This window comes from Cervus elaphus, chromosome 18 (assembly GCF_910594005.1).
Source record: "Cervus elaphus chromosome 18, mCerEla1.1, whole genome shotgun sequence".
In the NCBI taxonomy this organism is placed as follows: Eukaryota; Metazoa; Chordata; class Mammalia; order Artiodactyla; family Cervidae; genus Cervus; species Cervus elaphus.
This window is the reverse complement of record NC_057832.1, coordinates 120,102,298-120,129,146: the sequence shown is the minus strand read 5'-3', so window position 1 is coordinate 120,129,146 and position 26,849 is coordinate 120,102,298. Positions and strand designations below refer to the sequence as shown.

Genomic DNA, 26,849 nt, shown 5'->3' with positions numbered 1-26,849 from the left:
GGAGGAGGAAGACGAGGAATCAGAGGGGGTCTGACTGTCCACGGTGCGCCCCCTGCAGGCAGCTTCGATTCATCTTTAAAAAAGCAAACTTCAAATAATTTGCTTCCCTGGTGGTTCAGCTGGTAAAGAATTGCCTGCAATGCGGGAGACCTGGGTTCAATCCCTGGGTTGGCAAGATCCCCCTTGGAGAAGGGAACAGATACCACTCCAGTATTCTGGCCTGGAGAATTCTATGGACCGTATAGTCAATGGGGTCACAGAGTTGGACACGACTAAGTGACTTTCACTTTCAAATAGTTAACTTAATCCGCTGGATGGAAAGAAAAAACAGATACTGTCTCTTGAAGCCTGAATTAAGAAATCACTTCTCTAATACTATGAAATCTAAAACCAAAAAATAACATTGCAGGGTATTCTGCAGGCCAAAACGAACAATCATCCCTTGAAAGTGAAAATCAGTCATGCCCAACTCTGCAACTCTATGGACTGTATTTCCTCTGTCCGTGGGATTCTGCAAGCAAAAATACTGGAGTGTGATGCCGTTCCATTCTCCAGGGAATCTTTCCAACCCAGGGATCAAACCTCGGTCTCCTGCATTGCAGGCAGGTTCTTTACCATCTGAACCACCAGGGAATCTCCCTTTCTTGGCTCTTAAATAAGAAGCAAGAAGCGATTCCTCTAAAGCAAGAGCTGGGTCAAGCTACCCACCTCTTGTCACAGAGCAAAGAGGTCATCCTGAGCTACTGATACCCAAGCGGACAGCTCAGAACGTGAGCCAGAAAGACCCCCTGGTGATGTACCCCAGGATCACGCGGAGCCCAGGAGACCCCAAACCATTGCTGACATTCTGACTGCAGGAACCCCCCACTGCGGATCTCAAGCCGCCAGCACCAGACACTGGGCGTCGTCTTCTTTCTCACAGTCCTGGGTTTAAAACTCCTGTTACCTTTGCTGAGTACAGCCATGTCTTCTAAAGTGGTGTCTTAACTCCAGAAGGGTGTTTTCCCTTCGTCTCTTCCCTCACCTCAGATCAGGTGAGGCCCGCAGAGCGAAGCCCTGAATATGCCGCTTACCACTGGGATGGCATGGGTGACCCCGTCCCCGCTGTCGATGACGATCCCCGTCAACGTGCGTTCGCCCACCTGTCGCGATGTCCACGAGGCGGCCAGGGCCAGCACTGCCTGCACGGGAGACACAGAGGCCGTGAGCCTCGGGGAGACGCTTCCCAAGGACCCAAGGGTTCTCAGGTTCATCAAGCCTTCTCTTACTCAACAAGCCTGAGTAACTCCTTCCCTTCCCCACCCTCCATCTTCCCCCCAGATTTCAAACCCCAGTCCCATGGGGGACTAACATGCAAATTCTGTAGGCATCACCTGAGGAGTCAAGCTTTCCACAAAATAAACCAGAGTCTTGCAAAGAAAAGCTGGTGAGAACCACCAGAGGCCATGGCATGTGCTATCTCCCAGATTAATTTTCCATGTAACTCCTCCTCCTTTTTCTTAGAAGTGAAGAACCAGAGTATGCAGAAAATATTTTGGGAGACACTTTTTAAAAATTTATTCCCCAAAATCTCAGTCAGTTTCTTTATATAAGAGTGGCAGATAAATAACAACAACCAAAACCAACAAAAACCCCACATTACGAACAATTAGCTTCTGCAAGCTCATGGAGCCCAAATCCCAAAGGGGGGCCCTCTAGAGGCCCTTGTTTTGTTTTTCAGCAGATTCTAGAGCATCTTTTCCTTTTAATGATCAGAAGTGGAAGAAGCCAAAAAAGAACCATTGTCTCGAGTTTGTCACACAAAGAATACCTGAGATGCTAATGTATGTGAAAAGGCAAAAGCTGGACAACTCCATACCAGCAATAAAAACACAGATCACAGAACATGGTCGCACAGTGTTTGAGTTCAAACCCAAACACCGTGTGTGTGTTTGTATGTGTGTGTTTCAGTCTGTCGGTTTGTATATGTGGGCGCGCGTGTGTGTGGCGGGTGCAGAAAAGGAAGAACGCGCGGCACTCTGACAACAGGGGCCTTCAGGACCACCTCCACTCCGAGACAGCCGCGGACACCTGAGAATCATAAAAACCTCTCTGCTCTTACCTGAACCGCAATGTAGAGTCCTGGGACGTTGAACGATTCAAACATAATTTCCGCGAGATACTCTCGGTTTTCTGGTGTATTCAGTGGCGGTTCTGTCTGTAAGAAAACATTCACTATATGTAGCGTTCACTGAAACTTCATGTCACTACAACAGAATCGTAAAAAAGTTACCCTAAAAGCATGATAACCTTTTCCTAATTTCACAGGTAGGGCGCACCCAGCGGGTACGCTAAAGAAATCTGCACTTTAAGAAACAGTCTTACAGGTTGGCCTAGGAGCTTTGACACAGCAGAGCAAAGACCTCTCTAAACACTCCTGCTCTTACTAGCCACCCCCAAAGCAAGAACCAGACACAGAAAAGCAAACTACCTTCGATAAGGCAGCACCCACACACCCTGAAGCTGAGGAGACCTGCGGCGAGTTGCGAAGGGCAGTAACACCCCCCATCCCGAGACAAGAGAGGACACCAAGAAGCGGGGGACCGCTGACTCCAGATCGCAGGCCAGCCACGCGGGTCTCCAGAGAAGAGCCGAAGCAGGGCGCCCCCGCGTGGAACAAGCCCAGTCTGAGCAGAGAAGAGCGGAGAAGCCCCCCTCCCCGAGCCCCAGCCGCCCTGACAGCACAGGCCACGAGGTCAGACGAGGCAGCTCTGCCACCGGCGGCGAGCAGAAAGGCCCACGCAGAAGCAGCTCCGCCCAGACCCGCTTCATCCGCGCCTGGCCCAAACTCACATGCACAGCGGCCCAGAAGAACTCCCCTCATTCCAGGATGAGGAAAGAACTCAAAGAGACCAGCCAAAGGCCGCATACAAACACCGCAAGAGAAAGGGAGGGAAGACAGAGAAGCAACAGGAAAAACGAACGAAAGACCAAAAAACATTTACCCAGAAAAAAACTAAGCAGGTGAAAATCATGGTAAAGACATTTCAGAAAATTCAAGTATCTGTTTTAAAATAACAACCACTATCAAAGAGGAGGAAGAAAACAGGATTACAGAAAGAGAAAAAGAATAAATAAACCTGCTTTTTGTCATTCAGCAGTATGTTGTGAACACTTTTCCATGTCAATAAATACGGATATACATCATATATTTAGGCTGCAAAAAAAAACAAAGAAAAAATAAATAAATAAAAATTCTCTGGTCCTTTAGGCAAAAAATTCCACATTACCCTTTGTTATAGACGGAGCTGTGTCTCCCAGAATTCCTATGCTGAAGCCCCAACCCTCATGTGAGTGCATCTGGAAACGAAGCCTCTAGGGAGGAAACGGGCTACGTGAGGTCATGGGGAGCCCTAATTCCACAGGATCAATGTCCTTGCAAGAGAAGGAGGACAGCAGAGAGCTCTCTTTCGCGCCTGCACAGAGGGAAGACCGTGGAGGACACGCAGAGGTCAGCAAGAAGAGAGGTCTCGACAGACACCAACCCTGATGGCGCCTTGACTTCGGACCTAAAGCCTCCAGAACTCTGAGAGAACACGGTGGGATTTTATCATGCTGAGTCTGAGCAGCCCCTTCATGGATCATAGATCTGTCATGGCGAAGGGGCTTGCATAACTCAATGAAGGGATGAGCCATGCCCTGCAGGGCGATCCAAGATGGATGGGTCACGGTGGAGAGTTCTGACAAAACGTGGTTCATTGGAAGAGAAAATGGCAACCTACTCCAGTATTCCTGCCAGGAGAACCTCATGAATAGTATGAAAAGGCAAAAAGATAGGGCATCAGAAGATGGACCCCCCCAGGTCAAAAGGTATCCAATATGATACTGGGGAAGAGCGGAGAAATAGCTCCAGATACTTTGGCCACCTGATGACAAGAGCCATCTCACTGGAAAAGACCCTGATGCTGGGAAAGACTGAGGGCAGGAGAAGAGGGTGACAGAGGATGAGGTGATTGGATGGCATCACCGACTCTATGGACGAGTTTAAGCAAACTCCAGGAGACAGTGAAGGACAGGGAAGCCTGGCGAGCTGCAGCCCACAGGGTTGCAAAGAGTCAGACCCGACTGAGCGACTGAACAACAACAAATGTTCGAGCACACCAAAACACCCTTAAAGCAGGCAAAGTACCGCCAGTCTCGGCCATCGGCACAGACTCGTGTGCACCACTGGGTCACTTACAGGGCCTTCAGGGCAGGAAGGTGTGGCCACACTGCCAGCCAATGGTGTTGCAAAAACAAATCTTCCCTGGTGGCTCAGCTGGTAAAGAATCTGCCTGCAATCGGGATCCCTAACCAGGATTCCCTGGTTGGGAAGATCCCCTGGAGAAGGGAAAGGTTCCAGTATTCGGGCCTGGAGAATTCCATGGACTGTATAGTCCATGGGGTCACAAAGAGTCGGACACCACTGAGCGACTTTCACTTTTAAATATATAAGAACCTGGGAGAATCTCATTCCTATGAAGCTTGCCTGATTAACTATTAGGAGATAAGCTTTAGCCAAACAATAAAAATGCAGAAAGTACAGCCAATGACTCACAGTGAGCAATTAATCCATTTAAGATGTAGAAATAAAGATTTTTCTCATAGCTATAGAACAGAATGTAAACACTGTAAATTAAAACAGCAGAACCACTATTGAGTTGAGAGGTATACATGGAAAGGAGGAAAGAATAAAAAGACATTGATACCCTTGCATCACGGAATCAAAAAATAATTGTTTTACTGATAGAGTATCACATACATTAGTATACATAACGTTATAGATGTAAATATTAGAATGTTTACTGGAAGTGCTCCTCAGTCGTGTCTAACTCCTTACAACCTCATGAACTACAGCCAGGCTCCTCCATCTGCGGAATTCTCCAGGCAGGAATACTGGAGCGGGGTGCTGTTCCCTTCTCCAGGGGATCTTCCTGACCCAGGGATCGAACCCCGGTCTCCTGTACTGCAGGCAGTTCTTTACCCTCTGAGCCACCGGGGAAGCCCAGTGTTTAGTAACAATCAGTCCAAGGCAGGTGACAGAGGAAAGGAAGAGGAGGGAAGAAAATGTGGAAATGTAACAACCCAGTCACCCTACAAATACAAGTAAATATGCAAGAGTATAGCTACATTTAAAAAGTTTTAAATACTGAGTCTTGGGACAAAAAAAGGGAAATACCAGAAAAGTCCAAATCTGGATTGTGGATGAGTTAGCAGCATCACATCAATGTTGATTTTCTAGTTTTGATAATTACACTGCGGTTACAAAAGATGTTAACAGAGGGAGCTGGAGGAACAGAATATGGAAGTAATCTGTAAAGATTTTTTAAAAACTTTCTGAAGTCTAACAAAATACTTACTTTTTGAAGTCTTTCAAAATATTTTAAACTATACAAATAAAAGTAACTAAAACAATTTTTTAAAATTATTGAATTATCGGGAAGAACTCACCCAATAGAAATCAGAGAGAAAAATCAAACCTGAGTTTTCAAACATGAGTACACAAACAAAACCCATCAAAACCAGGAACCACAGTGGGCAGCAAAACGGCTGCGCCAAGGCCACACCAGCCGGGCTAAGAGGAGAGCTCCGAGGTCCACCGGCGCCTTCGATGTCCCTAAGTTTGCAAAGTGACTTCCTCTCTCTATGCACAATTAGCGTGACCTCACAGGAGTCTAAACCGGGGCAGCACCTGGCATGTGTGAGACATTGTTACCGAAAGCATCAGCAAGTCGCAGTGAGGAACACGCCTGCCAGGAACACGGCCTCTTGGCTGAGACCACGAAACAAAAGCACGTTACCCTGTCCGGGCAAAAAACAAAAAGTGCCTCAGACAGGCACTGTTTCTAAGATCGTAAAAAACCTAAATGCCCATCACTGGGAACTGATGTAACAACTGACACCACGTCCGTAAACACAGCCTTCCGCAGCAGTTAAAGGATGGGCTCTACAGGTGCTGATACGAAACACTCTCTCGAATAAGCTGTTAAATGAACACTCCTAGGTGTTCTTCTGTGTCAACAACTTCAAAAAAAATAAACCAAGGTGTGTGGTGGAGAGGAACGGGAGCTGCCTGAAGGGCAGAGTGTCAGACTGTGAGATGGGAACGTTCCAGAGACCTGTCACAGCACAAGCTGAACACAGGAAACACCGCTGGACTAAACCAAACACTTACATACGGTTAGAGAGGTACGTTTCACACGGTGCTTTTCATCGCTGGGTTTAAAATAAAATAAAAAAACCGAGGTGTACAGCAGCGTGTGTCTCTCGTTACCACGGGACAAAACAAGCTCCCGCGCAGTTCCCAGGCCTGCACGCCACGCTCTCTGGTTAAGACCCAGGAAAGGCGGGGTCCTCTCGGGAACGCGCCCTCTCGGGAACACCCCTCTCGGGAACGCGCCCTCTCGGAACGCGCCCTCTCGGGAACGCGCCCTCTCGGAAGGCGCCCTCTCGGGAACGCCCCCTCTCGCCACGCGCCCCCTCTCGGGAACGCGCCCTCTCGGGAACGCGCCCTCTCGGGAACGCCCCCCTCTCGGGAATGCGCCCTCTCGGGATGCAAACCCGGGAGGCAGCACTGAGCCGAGGAGACCCCGCGGACCGGACGTCCCCTGCACCTTCTGACTCCGTGCTGTGTGCTCTCTCTCCAAACAAGTCAGCCTGGCTGTCGACGGGGGGCTTTAGTTCAACAAGTTTTAATTACTGCAATTAGAATCAATATATTCCCCGGATGAGAGAGAGAACGCAATCTTAAGGAAGAAATAATAGAGTCATCAAAAGCAGACTGTAAATAAGGGATTTAAAAGTCACCCAACAACATGCAACTTATTTTAACGTGCCAACCTCAAGGTGTTGAGATTAAACCTGTTACTCCCTTAAAAAAAAAAAAAAAACCCAGCACATAGTTAGCACAGTGTTATGACTACTATTTTAGATTCCTTTCATTTAAAGCACATGAGTAATAGCTGCAGGTTTCAACTGTACTGGCTACCAAATATCTCCTTAAAGTACTTCCTATCAACCTGAAAAACACGGTTGTTGGTGGGGTTAAATAACTGGGTAAATACATGGGGGAGGGGCAGGGCACATAGCAGGTGCTGGGTAAATGTCAGCTATACTATCAATAACATAACTTATAGCAGAAGAAATTATATGTATTAACTACAGAGATCTACAAAATCTCTTCTCACCTTGAAGAGGAATGCAAGCACCTTAGTAAGTACACTTTATAAACAAAGCATTTAAACTAAGTAGAGGGGGAAAAAGGATCAAGAGAAGACAAAAACAGCATGAAAGGTGTGCGTGCTAACAGGGAGTGTTTCTCATCTCCCGGCCAAGAGCTGCCTGTTTGGTTTGAAGCAAAAACTGAGCCTATAGAAGACGTTCTCAGCAAGAAAACAGATGAAGCCAGGCCCCTGGATTCTTCCTGGGTTTGAGTTCAGTGTCAACCGGTGCTCCAACCAAATCCCAGACGGATGAAAACTACGTGTCAACATCAAAGGGGAATAGGCTCACTACATAAAAATTCACAGGCATAGATGTTCAAAAACCTAGTGTGCAAAGGGGAAAAAAATGATAAAAATAAGTATGTGCTCTTAACAAAAGGTGGCTACCTATTATACAGCTGAAGAGTCCACAGCATAAACAAAATGTGGTACATACATACAACAGAATACTTATCAATCAGCCCTAAAAAGGATGGAAATTCTGATAGACTACAATGTGGCTGAACCCTGAAGACATTATACTAAGTGAAACAAGCCAGTCATGAAAGGACAAATACTGTTCAAGTCTGCTTGTATGAGGGCCTGGAACAGCTGCAGTCACAGAGACACAAAGTAGGATTGGGGGGAGCAGGCGAGGGAAAAGGGGGAGTTATTCTTTAGCGGGGTCAGAGTGCCAGTCCGGAAGATGAACAAGTCCTGGAGGTGGATGGTGGTAACAGCTGCACAACCATGTCAATGTATTCCATTCACCAAACTGGACGTTCAAATGGTTAAAATGGTAAATTTTACAGGATGTACACTTTACCACAAAAGAAACTTTTGTTGTTCAGTCTATCAGTCATATCCAATTCTTTGTGACCCCATGGACTGCAGCAAGTCAAGCCTCCCTGTCCATCACCAACTCCTGGAGCTTACTCTAACTCATGTCCACTGAGTCAGTGATGCCATCCAACCATCTCATCCTCTGTCATCCCCTTCTCCTCCTGCCTTCAATCTTTCCCAGCATCAGTCTTTTCCAATGAGCTGCATCAGGTGCCCAAAGTATTAAAGCTTCAGCTTCAGCATTAGTCCTTCCAATGAATAACCAGGGTTGATTTCCTTTAGGATGGACTGGTTGGATCTCCTTGCATATCAAGAGACTCTCAAAAGTCTTCTCCAGCACCACAGTTCAGAAGCAGCAACTCTTCAGTGTTCAGCCTTCTTTATGTTCCCCCTCTCACATCTGTACACGACTACTGGAAAAACCATAGCTTTGATTAGATGGACCTTTGTCAGCAAAATGATGTCTCTGCTTTTTAATATGCTCTCTAGGTTTGTCATAGCTTTTCTTCCAAGGAGCAAGCATCTTTTAATTTCATGGCTACAGTCACTGTCCACAGTGACTGTGGAACCCAAGAAATAAAATCTATTAACTGTTTCCACTTTTTCCCCATTTAGTCATCATGAAGTAATAGGACCAGATGCCAAAATCTTTCTTCCCTGGTGGCTCGGACAGTAAAGAATCTCCTGCAGTACAGGAGACCCGGGTTCAATCCCTGGGTTGAGCAGATCCCTGGAGAAGGGAATGGCTACCTGCTCTGGTATTCTCTTGCCTGGAGAATCGCATGGATGGAGGAGCCTGGTAGGCTGGTACATGGGGTCACAAAGAGTTGGATGCGACTGAGTGACTAACACATTAAAAAAAAAACTTTTAGGTTAAAAAAAAAAATTCACAGAAATCACAGCAATAGGAAAAGTAATAGAACACGGATATGTAAAAACACAACACAGGACATGCACAGGCAATTCACAAAAGAGGAAGGACAACTAACATACGAAAAAAGGTTGAAGGTCCAAGTGATTAAAAGTGGAAAGTAATGTCAAATAGTCAAAAATATTAACCCAATTCTGACAAGAGTTCAAATAATGTGGTTTCTTGTACACTGAAGATTTCAGTATGAAATGGTACACTAAAGATTCAAAATTATTAATACTTCTGGACCCCAAAATCATATTAATATATAACTTTTGTATTTTTAACATAAAAAGTGTTCTAAATATAGAAAAAACTATGCAAAGATTACTTCATATTACTTCTTATAAAACCAAGAAATTGGAAGCAAAAGTAAGCATCTAAAAATAGTGGAAGTGCTAAACAGACAGGAAATATTCACTGGATAGAGGATTATATAGCCACTGAAATGAGGATTACGAAAACCTCTCCCCTCAGGGGGAGAGAGGGATGGAAAACACAATATTGATGCAAAAACATATAAAAACACAGTGAAAAGATTAAATGAAGATATGCTAAATATTAAAATGTATGTTAATGGCATAGGGGTGTGAAAAGTCCCAGATATCTTTCCAAATTTTCTAATTCACACTTATAGTCCTATACTAAAAAATCTTTACAAGTGTTGTGAAATCTGGGGTTACAGCTTGTGTGCAAAGTTGCACAGAAACACCCAGTACAGCTGTCTGATGTATTTATCCAGACAAAAAAAAGGCTCACAGAGGCTGGGCGGCGAGCAAAGCCGGGGAAGTGGCCTGCTGGCTCCCAGCACAGGCGACCTCTCCACACCTGGCCAGAGTGTTAAGACGCTGAATGGGGTCTTGTCTTGCCACTGTCTTCATGTCACATCATTACGGCAGGCACTGTGAGTTCACTACCCAGCACCTAGTCTCCCTTCTGCTTTAATGATGGACCACTGATCAATCATGGGCCCAGAAGAAAAGCATTTCCCAGACTTCTTTCTGGACAGGGATGGCTAAGTGAGTAAGTTCTGGCCAACAAGAAGCTAAAGCTGGTGGATGTGGCTTCTAGGAGAGCTCCTTACAAGGCTGAAGGGAGACTCAAGTAGTAGAATCCCTTCTGCTGCTCTTAACACCTTCCTGGAATGCAGAGGTGATGACTGGAGCTGCAGCAGTCAATCTGTGATCATAAAGTAACCTTCGAATGGAAACCACGTGCTAAACAGATCTCTAATGACACAAGGAAGCTGCCTTGCTTACTACAAATGTATTGAAGAAAAACAGAACCCTTAACTTGTTTAACCACTGCATTTTACACTAATTACTTGCTACCAAACAATTCACCATCTGGGAAGAATTTACCTTAAAATCTGTATACTTCTATTTAAGGGAATGTTTTCAATATAATTAGGTTCTCCTGGTTCCCAAGTTAAATTCAGCATTATTAAGGGCAAATTCTCATGGGTTCTGAGAACAATAATCATAAGTCCATTTTTTCTCAATCTTCCATTTCCTTTATGTTTACCACTTGTAACTGTTCCTTTTAGGACACCAATCTAAATGAAGCTTTCCCAAACCATTATTTATTATGAGATCTAAACTGGAGATATCAAATTCTTATTTTTTTAATACTGAAACATGATTAAAATGTCACATGAACACAAGTTACACACACATTTTTATTCATTGATAATGGTGACACATCATCTGGCATTAATTCAAAATGAATGAATTAATCAGTACCATAAAACCAATCCACATTTCTGGATGAAGACAGCAAACTGAAGACATGGGCCTAATACTGCTCCACCCCCAAGACTCTCTGTAACTGCAGTGAAGAAACCTTTTTAAAAGTATAAATCCTCAAGGCAGGGAGAACAGGAGAGGAGAGGACAAGGCGCTGGAAGGTTGAAAGCACGTGGTCGGGGTGGGACCGCGCGAACCCGGGGCCGTCCACCTCCGCTCTGGCCGGTGACCACCACGCTGGACAGAGTGGGTCCGCATCACTCTGAAGAGTCCGGAAGGGAACCACCACGGAGGGTCAGGACACACACGGTCACGGGCAGCGTGAGGGACGCTGGGGAGCTGGTACAGCATCACTTCTGGGTATGCCTGTGAGGTGTCTCAGGGAGAGATCAGCAGTCAGGACTGAGTAGAGACACGCCTTTACCCACGGGGGCAGGCATCACCTGGGCCACTGAGGCCCCCCAGGGGAGAAAAACACAAAGGAAGGGCGGTTCTCTGAGCTGGCATGTCCGTCTTTCCTGCTGCTCCTGCTTCACGGGCATTCATGCTGCGTGCTCCTCCTCCTTGACGCATATTCAAAAAGTCTGCAAATCACTCTAACGTGATAACTCAATTCCTACTCAAGAGTACCCCAAGGTTCTAACACACGCGACTCTGTTTTGAGCTGTGGGCAAATCAGTGTTGGGAAAAAAGGGCAGGACTCCCATTTGCTGTCTGCTCAATCCACATGACCGATAGGAGCTGAGTCTCTGAAACGTTTTGAAAAACAAGCCGTGATGAGCTCATTCTCACGCTGTCCAGGCATCTGGTCACCGCAGCCAGAAAGAACAACTTGGGGGGTGACTGAGGACCTTTAACTTAACCCCATTGGTTTCTCTTATCCCAAGAAGCCCTCATCTGATGCCACAGTTTCGTAAATGTCTTCAGCTGACTTTCAGATTTGACCATACATCTCTCTACACCAGCTTCACCCCCTGGAACTTCCCCATTAACGGAGAGGACGGGGGCATAAACCTGAAAGACGTGTACCTTCTCGTTACCTCCTCGGTCACACTGTGCAACGAACTGATCTGGAAAGTTCAAAGCACAATACGCGGAACACAGTATTTTCTGACCTTTAATAAACTGGATTATTTTTGAACATTCATTTTTGGCCAATGAACTTTTCCACATTCATATGAAACACCTCCCATTTCTTCCAAGAACATGGTTTATCTTGTGCGTGTGTGCGTGCTCAGTCGTGACTCTTTGTGACCCCATGGACCGTAGCCCACCAGGCTCCTCTGTCCGTGGCATTTCCCAGGCAAGAATACTGGAGTGGGTTGCCAGGTTGCCGTTTTCTTCTCCAGGGGATCTTCCTGACTCTGGGATCGACCTTGCATGTCCTATGTCTCCTTGCTGGCGGGCGGGTTCTTTACCACTAGCACTTCCCAGGCTAATGCAGGCTCAAGCAGAAAAAAAATTTCTTGTAGGAAACGTTTCCTGCGGGCTGTGTCCTAGCGGTGTGCATCTGCCCCACAGGCTGACAGCAGGCATCCCCTGAGTGGAGGGAGAAGGGACCTCTGGCAGGGAAGCTGGGGCAGACAGAAGGAAGCTCCTGGGCGGCACCTCCCCTAACGTCCTGTCCAGCAGGTAGGCAGTTACGTGATGTGCAAGAGGAGGGGAAACGCCAAATGTGGCAGGTGGGAATCTGCAGTTTGCTCTGGCTGTAAAGATAAAGCCACTCAGACACACCGTCAGCTTCCTGGCTCCAATTCTTTTACATAAACCACTGAAGATGCACAGGAGAGAAAACACACATGGCCAGTAAAACACGCTACTCACCCTCGACAATTCCCAGTTGTGTGACATAGCCAGAAAAAAAGATCAGAGCGCCTTCAAGGACTTGCTCTAACAGATATTAAATATACAGACTCCATCAACTACCATAATAGTCTTTGTAGTTAATGTATTTTAAGCCAGATAACTCTAAAGAACACTCCACATTTAACATTAGCGAGAACTATATAATTAGACCAGGGACCGTTTGACAATGTACTTGTATGGAAAAAATCCAAAGCTAAATTATGTAGGTTTTAATGTGCAACTTATGTTGCATGCAATTGCTCTCCATAAAGCACGTGTTTTCTATGTGCAATTAATTTTAACTTAAAAAGAACATTTCATGGAAGGGGACATGTGATGTTGAGGAGAACAACTGGGAAAGATTCTAGAACGAGAGATTTCTTTTCATTTCTCTGTCATGTTTTATCTTGTTTGAACAAGATCAATTAAGTACCACACTATCAGGGCCCATAACTCGGCTTGATTTTATTTTAGAGTAAGATTTAAATCCTGGTAAAGTAACATCTTGACTCAGTTTCCTCCCATATAAGAAGCAAAATCATAGTCGTACACTTACTTCAGAAGGACATCTGAGTACACAGCTGGCTTCCCACCCAAATCCATTCCTCCCCCATTTCCATTTTCGGTGCCACTGGAGGTCCATTTACGTACCTGCCCTCCCGGGGCCAAGTGATCTGACGTGGTCCCCTCATCAGCCCCAGGGAGAATCTTGGCTAACCCACACCTGTGAAGGTCACTGCACTCCCCTTACAAGGGACCAGGTTAGGCATGGATGGAAGGTTTCTGGGAAGGGATTCTCCATTCTTAGGAAGCACTTCTACGTCTGAAAGCCAACACACCAAGAGGTGGTTCAGGAACTTGGGCCGCCGTCCCGGCCTGAGGGGAACCAACAGGAAAGGCCAAACTACTGCCTTAGGCCGGCCGTCGCCTCCCGTCTCTGAGCTGCTGAAATAACCGGCCCTGGAGCGGCCTCGATCTGGCCTTCCCATTTTGTGAGACAATAAGCCCCTTTTGGTTCTAGACATTTTTGCTGACCCTTCTGTCATTTACCCAAAAAGTACCCCGATTCATACAAACAGCTTCAGCAGGAATTTAAAGCTCCCCAGGGAAGAATGAAACCTGGATTTAAAACCTAAGCAACTTGGAATTTACAGGGACATATTCCTCTTAGTTCCAGTCACTCACCATTAAAAAATAATGATCCTCAGGTTCAGCTCGAAGATATTTAAAAATCACTTGTTCCATGAACCTTTCCATCAGATCCCAGTCTTCAATTATTCCATGTCTTATTGGCCACTAAAGCAAGAGAAACCAAACCACATCAAGATCCAGTTCATAGTAGTAAGAGCAACAGTTTAACAACGGCACTGGCCCAGGAGAGATGGAAGAGACCCAGTTGTTAGAGAACATAGGGCCTTTGCATGGAGAGAGTGTTAATTTACATAAAGAAGTGACAAGCATTTTACTGGAAAGATTGTATTAGCTCATTGTTTATATTCTACTCCAGCCATTTCTTTTTTTTTTTCCATTTATTTTTATTAGTTGGAGGCTAATTACTTTACAATATTGTAGTGGTCTTTGCCATACAATGACATGAATCAGCCATGGATTTACATGTGTTCCCCATCCTGATCCCCACTCCCGCCTCCCTCTCCATCCCATCCCTCTGGGTCTTCCCAGTGCACCAGCCCTGAGACTTGTCTCATGCATCCAGCCTGGGCTGGTGATCTGTTCCACCCTTGATAGTATACTTGTTTCAATGCTGTTCTCTCTGAACATCCCACCCTCGCCTTCTCCCACAGTCTAAAGGTCTGTTCTGTACATCTGTGTCTCTTTTTCTGTTTTGCATATAGGGTTATCGTAACCATCTTTTTAAATTCCATATATATGCATTAATATACTGTATTGGTCTTTATCTTTCTGGCTTACTTCACTCTGTATAATGGGCTCCAGTTTCATCCATCTCATTAGAACTGATTCAAATGTATTCTTTTTAATGGCTGAGTAATATTCCATAGTGTGTATGTACCACAGCTTCCTTATCCATTCGTCTGCTGATGGGCATCTAGGTTGCTTCCATGTCCTGGCTATTATAAACAGTGCTGCGATGAACATAGAGGTACTACTCCAGCCATTTCTAAGCACAAAGAATCATCTTAACAACGTGATAGGCAACAGATGGGAAAGTACAGCTAACCCCACCACACCACTTGATCTGTGGAGTTTGTAGGGGTTTTTTAGAACAAACGTCTGGGTAAATAATTTTAGTGCTTCTTTTTCAACTGATCAATCTACAGCTCTCCACATCAGGCCAGTTATTTAGTCAACCTGCAATATCCCATGGGGGCAGACCTTGCTTCCTACGTAGTCCAGCATCCCGAGTCAGTTCTGCATCCCGGGGCTGTGTGAGTTCACCTGCTCGCCCACATCAACACCACCCGAGTCAAACCAACAACAAAACCCTCTTTTCCAACAGAAGAGTGAAATGCTCTCCGCCGCTCACGAGGACCATCTCCACACACAGCACCCCTTCGCATCGCCTGTCCTGCTGCCCTTTTCCAGCGGTGCCCTTACAGAGGGTTTACCCTGATGGCGTCTGTGCACTCACAGAGGGGTTTACCTTGGTGGCGTATGTGGGTTTATCTATGGCTTCGTCCCCTATGAAGAAGTCCAGGTCATCAACTCCCCTCAGTACCCTCCTCTGGGCTTGGTCCACCACCTTTGCCGACTCCCTGATGGCGATACCTGAGGGAAACAGCACAAACTGTCCATCACCACACACGTTCATTCCAATGATCAAGAAAGGATGACATAATCCCTATGCATGTACAAGTAAAATTTCAGCGTTAGGGTTTTATTTGGGGTCAAGCGTGCTCACAGAAAAGACTCTTATCGAGGAGTACATAAAATAACAGAGAAACAAGTTGTTACGTCCCAGTATTATTTTCAGCAAGGCACAAAAACTTGGCTGATCTACTTTCAAAGCTGACAAGAGCTGTATTATTAAATTTCCCAGTTTCATCTGAAAAAAATCCCTCAGGATAGTAAATGAAATGCCCATGGACTACCAAATAGGTTCCAAATTTTAAAATACCATATAGAAAGAGACAAAATTTTAAATATTTTAAGGAGTAAACTGAAAAATGACTATATGCTCTCAAGTCATATTCATAAAGCTCTATGTCAGATTTAAAATACATTTTTAGTATTGTTACCAAAAAAACCTGACTACTCATTAAAAGAAAAACCAAGAGTTTGCTAATATCTGACAAAAGAAAAGTATAATAATCAAACAACTGTATTATGTAAAAATATTAATGACTTTTTGGAAATATTTTAATAACAGCTTCACCTTGATATCTAGAAATATACTTGACAGTAAATAATCATATAAAACTTAACTCCAGAATTTAACATCTAATGTGGAAAGCCTCACAAAGATTCAATTTTCCATTTCAATTCCTAGCCCCTGGTTACATTCTGAGTTCCTATAAACTCCTCTTCATCAAATTTATTCCAAAACAAACTGGTAATCACTTTTTAAAGGTAGATTATCTGAAATCCCCAATTTATTCACAAATGAAGAATAGCAACAAAGCTACGGGAGTGAATTTTAATTCTTTTCCTAAGAAAGGCATCTTGAAGTAACAGCCTCAAAAGCAGAAAAAAAAGAGGACAGAAGTCACTTTGCCCGCCTCCTATTCTCACTCCAACCCACTGCCACATTTTCAGCCTCGACACTTTCAAGTTACGAACAGTGGCACACATCTGAAGGACCAGAACTTCCTGCAGGACATGCTGGGCACTGAGCTAGAGAAGGCATTTGGGTGAAAAGCTGTGAGTCCGTCCGGGCCGCGAGGCTGAGAAAGGGGCCAGAAGAGTCCAGAGGGCCAACACTGAGGAGGCACCTGCAGAAGCAAACAGCCCGCCTGTGAACACGGGGCGTAGCACTACACGGCACACGGACACACCATCATCTAGGCACCGGCGGCGTTCCACAGGGCCCCGCGAGAGCCCTGCAGACCTCAGAGCGCCTCCCCGGGCGGCCGAGCCGGCGACAAACTCAACTGAGCCTGCACCCAGAACCCACCGCCAAGTCAGCATCAGACCGCAGACACACAGCGGCAGAAAGAGTCTTCAATTCATGATACCATGGGCAATATATCTAACCAAAGAAAAATCACCACCTTAAAGAAAAACATGCAACTAAGCCTGAACCTAGAATTCCACTGCCAAGTTAGCATCAGATCACAGACATACAGAGGCAGAAAGAGTCTTCAATTCATGACACCATGGGCAATATATCTAACCAAAAGAAAAATCACCACCTTAAAGAAAAACATGCTAAATTTAGTGAGAATGAAGCCACCGCACTCAAAAATTTACACAACAACAAAGTAAGTCTTATCCCCCCGAAAAGCTACACGCAAGTACTCTGACCCCAAATCACAGATGACTGATGTCTTAGTGGCCCTTAGCAACAACAACAAAACCATAAAGTGTGCTTCTTTTAACTGTTATACAGAAGTAACTGAGGTCATGAAAGAGAGGAAAGGTGGGTACACAGAGCTTATATTAAAAATCTTTTGTCCATCCCTATGCAAAGCAAGATGTGGTCCAAAGAGTCCTTGTGAACATGATGGAGAGAAGCGTCTGGAAGAGTAGCTATCAGTGAGCAACTCTGAGTGTCCTTGGAGTATATATACGTGACTCATCGCAGAACACAGATCTAAGTAAGCCACAGCTTTCTCCAGCGCACCAAAGCTCACTACAGGACCCTGACTCAGGTGTAAACAGAGAGACAAGAAGTGTGCGGAGAACACTGAGATGGTAGGACAATAAATATAACAGATAACAGGATCAACACCTAGACATTCCAGCTGGTTACATGCATGTGGCATCTCCATGCAATGTAAAACCGTGAGGTGGTGAAAAAGAACCAAACAGTCCTCCATGTGTTAATCCACAAGGTTCACTAAGATGAAGGATCATGAGAAAAAAAAAAAGCAAGGTGAAAAATAGTATCTGTGGAACGCCACCACTTAGGTACAAACATGTCTGTGAATATTAATATTTGCTGGCACACGTAGGGTTACCCGGGAAGGAAGCACAAGAAATCAGACTCATTAGCTGCGCATCTCAGAGGGCAGTGGGCAGGAGCAGGTGAGTTTCCTCTGGATGTTTTTAATTCCATTTCATGTGTATATCAGATGACTGTGTTGCCCATCCAGTTCAGTTCAGTTCAGCCGCTCAGCTGTGTCCAGCTCTTTGCGACCCCGTGGACTGCAGCACACCAGGCCTCCCTGTCCATCACCAACTCCCGGCGCTTACTCAAACTCATGTCCATCAAGTGGGTGATGCCGTCCAACCGTCTCATCCTCTGTCGTCCCCTTCTCCTCCTGCCTTCAATCCTTCCCAGCATCAGGGTCTTTTCCAATGAGTCAGTTCTTCGCATCAGGTGGCAAAAGTATTGGAGTTTCAGCTTCAGCATCAGTCCTTCCAATGAACACCCAGGACTGATCTCCTTTAGGATGGACTGGTTGGATCTCCTTGCAGTCCAAGAGACTGTCAAGAGTCTTCTCCAACACCACACAGTTCAAAAGCATCCAAGATTCATTAAACTTGGAGTTCTGCTTCTGGAAAGATGGAGTAAATAGACTTTTCCCTACTCACACTTTTCTCTACTCCTCTCCCTAAGCACTGCTTGAATGACTGGAGTTTATGTTTGAAAGAAACATAAAAATGCTGAGAGGTGAAGCAGCAGACTGGCTGGGGACCCCAGGACCCAAGGTCCAAGACAGGGGTGACTTCCTGGGTCTCCTCTGTCCCACAGACACACTGGCTACCAGGGAAGCCAACGACCCAGAAACACCAATGGGAACAAACAAAATTGCCAAAGAAGATGAAAGGGGCAGTGGAAGCATACCACTCCCTGACTCCGGTCAAACGCGACAGAAAAACAAACCCCCGCACACAGTGCAGACCCCACACAGGAGGCAGGACTCTCCCCACCCCTCCAGCTCACACTGCGGTTCCATCAGAGGAGGCCCAGTGGAAAGTCACACTGCCACCCCCTGCCCTCCCAGAGCATGGCACCTGCAGAGGCCTGGGGGGGGCGGGGGGTGGGGGCGCAAACTCCTGCCCACATTCAGCGATAGCGTGCAACCCCTCCCCAAATGACTGTCAGCACAGGCCAAGAGGAAAACCTGAACGGCAGCCCCAAACCAGCATTAACAAGGGGTACCCCCCTTCTCCTGCTTGAAGCGACACCAGAAATGACTTGCTAAAATCTAAGAGTTAAGTAAGATCTGGAATCTCATAATAACCAAAATGTGCAGGTTTCAATAAAAAAAAAAAAAAAAAAACTCTCATCATAGCAGGAACCAGGAATATCTCAAGTGAAAAAAGAAAAGATGACCATAATGCCAACACTGAGATGACACAGATAATAGGATTAGCAAATAGGATTTTAGGAGCCATCACAGAATGTTTCAATGAGCCAATACAAACACATCTGAAACAAATGAAAAAGAAAAGAAGGTCACAGCAAAGACAGAAGATATAAAGACAAAACCACACAGAAATTTTAGAGCCAAAAAAAAACACAGTACCTGAAATAAAACCTCAATATTGGCCCGGAAGAAGAAAAGGACGGAGAACGAACCAATGAACTTGAAGACGTAACAACAGAAATTACCCAATCTGAACAACGGAGAGAAAACACTCTCAAAAACAACTGAAGAGGGCCTTCGGGACGCGTGGGCTGGACAAAGGCAGATGTAACATTCACACACCCCGAGTCCCAGACAACAGGAGAAAGGGAGGGGGGCTGAAAAACCATCCAGAGAAACCAGCGTTAAAACATTTGTCAAATCTGACCCAAAAAAAAAAAAAAAGGAAAGAAAGAAACCTACAGATTCAAGGTTGAGTAAACCCCAAAGAAGATGAACCCAAAGAAATCCACACCAAGAAACATTATAGTCAAACATTTAAAAACTAAAGACCAAACAGAAAATTCTGAACACCTCCAGCAAATCTGCCATCAGAAATCAGGGAGCCCAAAAGGAAACTGCCTATTTCCAACTGCTGAGAGAAATGTCCACTAAGAATTCTATATTCAGGAAAAATTTCCTTCAAAGGTGAAGAGCAAATCAAGACATTCTCAGATGAACAAAATCTAACACGATTTGTCACTAACATATCTACTCTAAAAGAATGGCTAAAGAAAGGTCTCTACAGGGAGGAGAAATGATAAAAGAAGGAATCCTGGGACACCAGGAAGAACAATAAAAGAGTGAAAATACGGGCAATTATGTATTTTGACCTCCAGGGAATTCATATAAAGGTAAGTTGTTTAAACACACCAGCTAAAAGACAGATACTGGTCCAGTGGAAGAAAAAAAAAAAAGACTTGAGCTCTACACTGTCTACAACTCTCTTCGGTCATAATAATATACAGACACACCTGGTTCTATTGCACTTTGCTTTGTTAGGTTTTTCACCAGTTGAAGGTTTCGGGCAACCCTGAGTCCAGTGAGTCTACCAGTGCCACTTTTCCAACCGCATTTCCTCACTTCATGTCTCTGTGTCACATGCTGGTAATTCTCACAATATTTCAAACTTTGCTACATCAGTTAACAGGCAACAGTAATTTTAAAAAATAAAAATATTCAGTGTATTTCCCAAAAGAATGTCATATATTTTACTAAACCTTCAAAGGATAATTCCTAACTTACATAAACTGTTCTGAAGGACAGAAAAGAAAGCTAACAAACTCATTTTCTAAAGCCAGTATAATTTTGATACACAAACTAGACAAAACTAGTACCAAAAAAAATTATAGACTGATCTCACTTTCGAACACTGATACAAAAATCCCAAATAAATGTTTGCAAATACAATTCATGTACTTGATATTTCATAACCATGTAGGGTTTATCTGAAGAATGATAAAACACTGTTCAACATTAGAAAATATTATCAATGTAATGCATCATATTAGGAGTTTAAATGTCAAAACCACATAATCATCTCAACAGATACACAAAAAGCCTTAGTGTCAACATCCATTCATAATTTTTTTTTTTAATTTTAAAAACCTCTTTAGTAAACTAGGAATACAAGGACACTGTATTAACCTGAAAAGGCATTTCCACAAAAGCCTACAGCAATCACTCATGAAACACCAAAACCATTCTTTTTAAATTCAAAAAGACAAAAGTACCTGCCATCCCCAGTTCTAGTCACTGACAGGAGTTCTAGCCAGTGCAGTCAGATCAAGGAAAAAAAAAAAAAAAAAGAAGTACTAGGATTGGAAGAGACAAAATAACCATTATCCGCAGTTAATACAATAGCTTGCATAGAAAACTTAAAAAGAACCTGCAGGCAATCAGAACAAATAAGACCGGAGAGCAAGACTGTCGGATTAAAAAAACGACTTAAAAAATCTAGCAGCATTCCTACTATGCTGGCAATAATTAGACATTTTAATTTCAAAAAACATTCACAATGAAAACATAAAGAAAGGTACCAAAAAATAAATTTAACAAAAGCTATGTATGGGCTTTTTAATGAATACTGAAAAACACAGGAGACAGGAATAAATAATAAAATACATATACCATATTCATGGATAGGAAAATTCAATGCAATGAGATACCAAGTCTTCCCCCAAATTAATCTACAATTTTTTTTTCACAGACTTAAACTGATTCTAAAATTTATTGATAAAGAGTAAAATGAAAGTCGCTCAGTCGTGTCCGATCGATTCTTTGCGACCCCTTGGACTACACAGTCCATGGAATTCTCCAGGCCAGAATACTGGAGCGGGTAGCGTTTCCCTTTTTCAGGGCATCTTCCCAAACCAGGAATTGAACCCAGGTCTCCCGCATTGCAGGCGGATTCTTTACCAGCTGAGCCACCAGGGAAGCCTGATAAAGAGTAAGGGTCTAAGAACAGCCGAGGCTATTTAAGAAAGAAAAAGGAGGAGGAACCAGACCTACCAGATATAAAGAGACAGGCCAAAGTAACAGTATTTACAACAATTTGTAAACGAATTTGGAACAGAGATAAACAAATGCATGAATAAAACAGAATAACATCAGAAGTATTCCCCACCGTACGTGAAGCCTCAGTACGACTGAAGAGGCACTCTGCAGCAAATGGTGGTGGGACAACTGGCCTTCCATTTGGAAAACCACACTTCTCTCCCACACCATATTTTTTAAAAAGCTTAAAATTTCCTTAGAAGAGAACACACAAAATCTTCATGACACTGGAATACAAATGCACTTTTAATAGAAACAGATTATAAAAAGACTGAAAAACTGTACTACATGAAATTTTTTTAAGTGCTAGTTGTGAACATGAATAAAGAATATATCAAGTTACATGTTGTTTAGTTGCTAAGTCGTGCCCAACTCTTTGCAGCCCCCTGGACTGTAGCCCGCCAGGCTCCTCTGTCCATGGGATTCTCCAGGCAAGAAGACTGGAGTGGGCTGCCATTTCCTTCTCCAGGGGATCTTCCCGACCCAGGGATCAAATGCCCCCCACATTGGCAGGTGTTTTCTTTACCGCTGAGCCACAAGCTCAAACTTCTCGTTTAAATCAGATTTGATTTAACAGTATGTGTTTAAATCACACGTGTTGCATTATAAATTTCCTTTGTTTGAATAAATGTTATAGTAAAAACATATGGCAATCCCATAGGAAAATACTGATGGTTTATGCTTGAGGTAATCAATTTTGCAAAAACAAAAAAAACAAAAAAAATGATACATAGGGAATTAGCACACTTAAAACAGTGTCTCAAATTTCTCAATAAAGGCTTTAAAATTGTATCTTAAAGAAAATAAAAAATAATTTTAAAAAGATGTGCTAAACTAGGAGAAGATATTTACAAGAAATTGGTATTCAAAGGTTAGGATGTGCAGAAGCAGAAACTGCTGCCGCTGCCGATGGGCATGGGGGTCAGTACAGGCTTCCAGTCAGTAAAGAAGAGCCATCTGGCAATGAGTGACAAGGCTGAGGAGGGGCGCGTCTGAGTGATGACATGACCCCATTTCTCATTATGACTCCTGGGAAACCGGCACGCGCAGATAAGAGCCTCGCTGCAGCATTCTGTGTACCAGAGAAAACCAGAAAATGCCCAGATGCTGTAGATTCACGTACTAAGAATTCTCATCTAGATCCATAGAGCAACACTGATACATCTTTTTTAAAAAAAAAGCATAGGGGCTTATTCCGCCCCCCTAAAAAATGCATGAAGTTATTTGCCCCATGATATCATTTTGGAAATGTTTAAACTCACAAAACAATACGAGAAACTGTCACTGCATCCTGCATCTGAGACACACGGATGAAGCCTGGACTGGATACAGCCAACATCCAGCAGAGGAGGGACAGCGGGGAGGCCTGGAGGAGGAGGAGGGGCTGGCACTCGCTCTGATGCGTGTCTGCGTTTATGTATTTACAGGACGCAACTGTGCTCACATCTGTTTTTTCTGGGTGGTGGGTAAATGGGTCTTTGTTATATAATTTTTTTTTTTTTTTTGCCAAAATAAAGGGTTTAAAGACATTCAAAAAACAAACACATCTCTTGCCTCCATCTCCAGTCTAGGCCTTCCCCCACAGCATCACACCTTTTCCCAGCTGCTTAGGGGACCTGTACGCCTGACCCTCCACACACCAACTGTCTAAAGTGGTACCCCATGTCTCCTGACCCCTCCTGCCCTCCCATGTCCTCTTTCTACGGGTGGGATCAGCACGCAGTCACTCGTCTGCCTGAAACTTTTCAATCACGCTCCCCATTTTCCAACAACGTGGGAAAAAAAAAAAAGGTAGAGAAAACTTTCTTCACATAATCAAGCAAATTCTGCACAGAAGCTCAAATAACAAGATTGATAAACAATCAAGATTGATTGATAAACAAGATTCAAGCAGGCCACCCTAGTGAAGCAGGACGAGGCAACGTGCCTCTCTCTCTAGGCCGGGACAAGGCCCCTGGAAAATGAAGACTCCTGGGATGCAAAATAAAATCACAGCTCCTTACAACGGCAGGCGATGACAAGCGCCGGCCATTCTCCACGTACCCAGCCAGCTCTCTGGCCACCCTCCGCCTGGGGTGTGATGACCACACATCACGGCTGCCTCCCGTCTGCACCCACAGAGCCAGGAAGCCCTGCTCCGGCAGCCCTACACAGCCACGCATGGATACACGCTCCACCCTCGCTCTCTGAAAGCCACCCTGCACCCCCAACTCCCACTTCTGTGGGAGCAGAGCCTCTGTAACCAGGAACACAGTTCAGTTCCCCGGACTGAGAGGTGCAGCCCACCAGCTGCCCAAGGTACCTGAGGCCCGCTCTCCACCTGTCCCACCACGCTCCCTTCAACCCAAACACCTCACGCTGCCTCCCAGCTTCTTACCTCTTGCCACAAATTCAGCCAGTGATGGAACTCTTCCTTTATGTCCACCCCCTTGAAATTTTATCTCGCTGGCTACTGCCTCTGCTGTTCTGATGGCACCGACCAGAGAGCTTCTGCACTGAAATCCTGCTAATAGCTGACTTCAACTCCCCTCTCTATTGATGATGACAGGTCAATGGGGAAGCCAACTGCATGCTGCTGACAGCCTTATTAAAGCAAAAGGCGCAAGGTCAGCCTCAGAGCTGCGGTACTTAAGGTGAAAACTAACCTGCTCTGAAAAATCAGAAAGCCCAATTTCAATGTATCAATTCGGCATGGAATGATCCAATTCTGTTATTATTTAGTCACTCAGTCCTGTCTGGCTCTTTGCAACCCCACAGACTATAACTTTCTAGGCTCCTCTGTCCATGGGATTCTCCAGACAAGAATACTGGAGTGGGGTGCCATTTCCTCCTCCAGGGGATCTTTCCAACCCAGGGATCAAACCTGTGTCTCCTGCATTGGCAGGCGGATTCTTTACCGCTGAGCCACCAGGGAAGCCCTGAACTGAACTGTGTCCCCTCAAAACTCCTATGTTGAAGCCCCAACCCCAGTGTGACTGCATCTGGAGACAGGATGTCTCAGGAGGTAGCACAGGCTACATGAGGTCATAAGGGTGGGGCCCAATGCCACGGGATCGGTGTCCTCATGTGAGAAGGAGGAGAACACCAGAGGTCTCCCGCTCGGCCATTCGCAGAAAAAAACGGCCGTGAGGCCACGGTCAGAGGCACCGCCTGCAAGCGGAGGAGAGAGGTCTCACAGAGACCAACCCAGACTACACCTAGATCTGGGACTTCAGAGCCTCCACTTGCAACCCATTTAATTTCTGCTGTCAGGACATCCAGGCTGTGGTGTTCCGTTACAGCAGCCCTAGCAAACGAATACACCAAATCACCAATGTAAGATGAGGATGCGGCAGACCAATCATGACGCCCCATCACAGAAATCAGGTACTAAGACCCAGAAAATCAAACGCGTGATCGGTAACCCAGCAAGGACGGACCTGGAATGAGGTGAGTGAGGCTTTCTCAAGGAATCTGGGTGCACTTTCTGGTGATGTGAATACTCATCTCCGCCAAAAAGGCCTTAGTCTCCCTCGAACGATACTTGTGACAAAGCCCCTTCCCCCGGCTCTGCTGGGCTGCCCGCCGCGCTCCACGCTAGTGCCAGAGCCTGTGACTCAAATGTCCTGAGCCCGGAACTGCTGACCATTTCTAAGAGCACAACTTACCTGATGAGGGGCTACATTTAGGAAGCAGAACCTCACTCCTGCCTGACATAACCTGACTCTTCGGTCAACAGTCTCCAAATAACAACCCAGCAGTTACACAGTTTCAGAGAAGAATTCTGCCCTGGAGACGGCGACTGTGCGTAAAGAGCGGGCAGGAGGCACGCTGGCCAAAAGGTGAGGACGTTTCTTCCCCGAGCATGCTCTACCGACTAAAACAGAACAGGACACTTCCAAACACAGTAAAAGTCACTGGGCCTCTCAGTTTTTTTTAAAAAAAAAAGTCCTTCAATAAAGAGAACAGTGTAACATGACAGATAATCCCCCAAAGTGCTAAATTAATAAAACTATACTTACTTAAAGTTACCAATTAAGCTTATGGAACAGGTACACTTCTTGTAAGCAGCTCAGACATGTATGACTGAACGAGTTAAGTGACTCTATTTGGAGACAGGATGTCTCAGGAAGTAACAGGCCCAATGAGTGCAATAAGGTAAAAAGGGCTACATTCAGGAGGCAACCGCCCAAGCTGAAGAGTGAAAAGGAAGTGAAGTTGCTCAGCCGTGTCCGACTCTCTGCGACCCTGTGGACTGTAGCCTGCCAGGCTCCTCCGTCCATGGGATTCTCCAGGCAAGAATACTGGAGTGGGTGGCCATTCCCTTCTCCAGGGGATCTTCCCAACACAGGGATCGAACCCGGGTCTCCTGCGCTGCAGGCAGGCTCTTCACTGTCTGAGGCACCAGGGTAGCCCACCCAAGCTGAAACTCCAGTGACTGTGACAAAGGACGGAATCACAAGAAAAACAGAGGACTGGGGTGTGTGTTGGTGGGGGGCAGTGTGAGAATTAGGTGGTGGCAGCTATAGCCAATAGCAACTCTCGGCAGCCAGATGAATAACTCCCCAGGAACCAGAACAATCTTCTAAAAGGAGATGGCAAGTAAATTAACATACCTTGGAAACCAGAATCAGAATGCTTAGAACAGTTACGAGAAACACAACCCTTTATAAACCAAGGGCGGAGCTTTACTTACATGAAGGGATAATGAACTGTGGCTCTGTGTTGCCTGCGTAGCCAAGCTTGGTATACCTAAAAGCACAAAGTCATCAACACAGGTTTAGATAATAATACTCTCCTCTGTGTTCCATTAATGTCTTTTATTACGAGCTCTCCAAGTCCTAAAATATCAAGACTCAAAATACCCCCATGGAATTAAAAATAAAAACCTGGTGGTGACTAAGAATCAAACACTAATTTCAGATAAGCAGGCAGTTAACAAAAAGGTAAAACATGCTTGTTTCTACTGGAAAAACTGTTGCACACATATATTCATACGTACATCACATCTGTGTATCCCTAATGATTTTTAAGGTGCTCTCATACTCTTTTAACCTTTACAAGAATCCTACAAAGGAGGTAAATATTGTCCCCATTTTGCAGGTGAGAAAACGCGAGGCGCTGGGAAGATAACTGAGCTGCCCAAAGCCAAACAGCCAGTGGATGGAAAAAGGGAGCCCACATCTCAACATGCAGGCTCTAATTCTAGGGCTGCCTCTCAGCAAAGCGTACTTACTTCACAAACTTCGTGAACTTTTAG

At 45.0% G+C, this 26,849-nt stretch overlaps 1 protein-coding gene across 3 annotated transcripts in view; it reads right to left on the bottom strand.

The window, feature by feature from the left end:
- Positions 1-26,849, bottom strand: part of ACTR3B (actin related protein 3B) — a 69,414-nt gene that overhangs the window by 21,989 nt on the left and 20,576 nt on the right. The window contains exons 2-6 of one of the 3 annotated variants that reach the window (XM_043872323.1): positions 26,286-26,341; positions 15,184-15,308; positions 13,749-13,859; positions 2,102-2,197; positions 1,074-1,181 (exon numbers count right to left, since the gene is read on the bottom strand). In XM_043872323.1, the coding sequence (XP_043728258.1) occupies positions 1,074-1,181; positions 2,102-2,197; positions 13,749-13,859; positions 15,184-15,308; positions 26,286-26,341 (496 nt within the window). Of the gene's footprint in view, positions 1-1,073; positions 1,182-2,101; positions 2,198-3,119; positions 3,174-13,748; positions 13,860-15,183; positions 15,309-26,285; positions 26,342-26,849 lie in introns of those variants that run through there. The other 2 variants (XM_043872324.1, XM_043872325.1) reach the window with 2 other exon arrangements.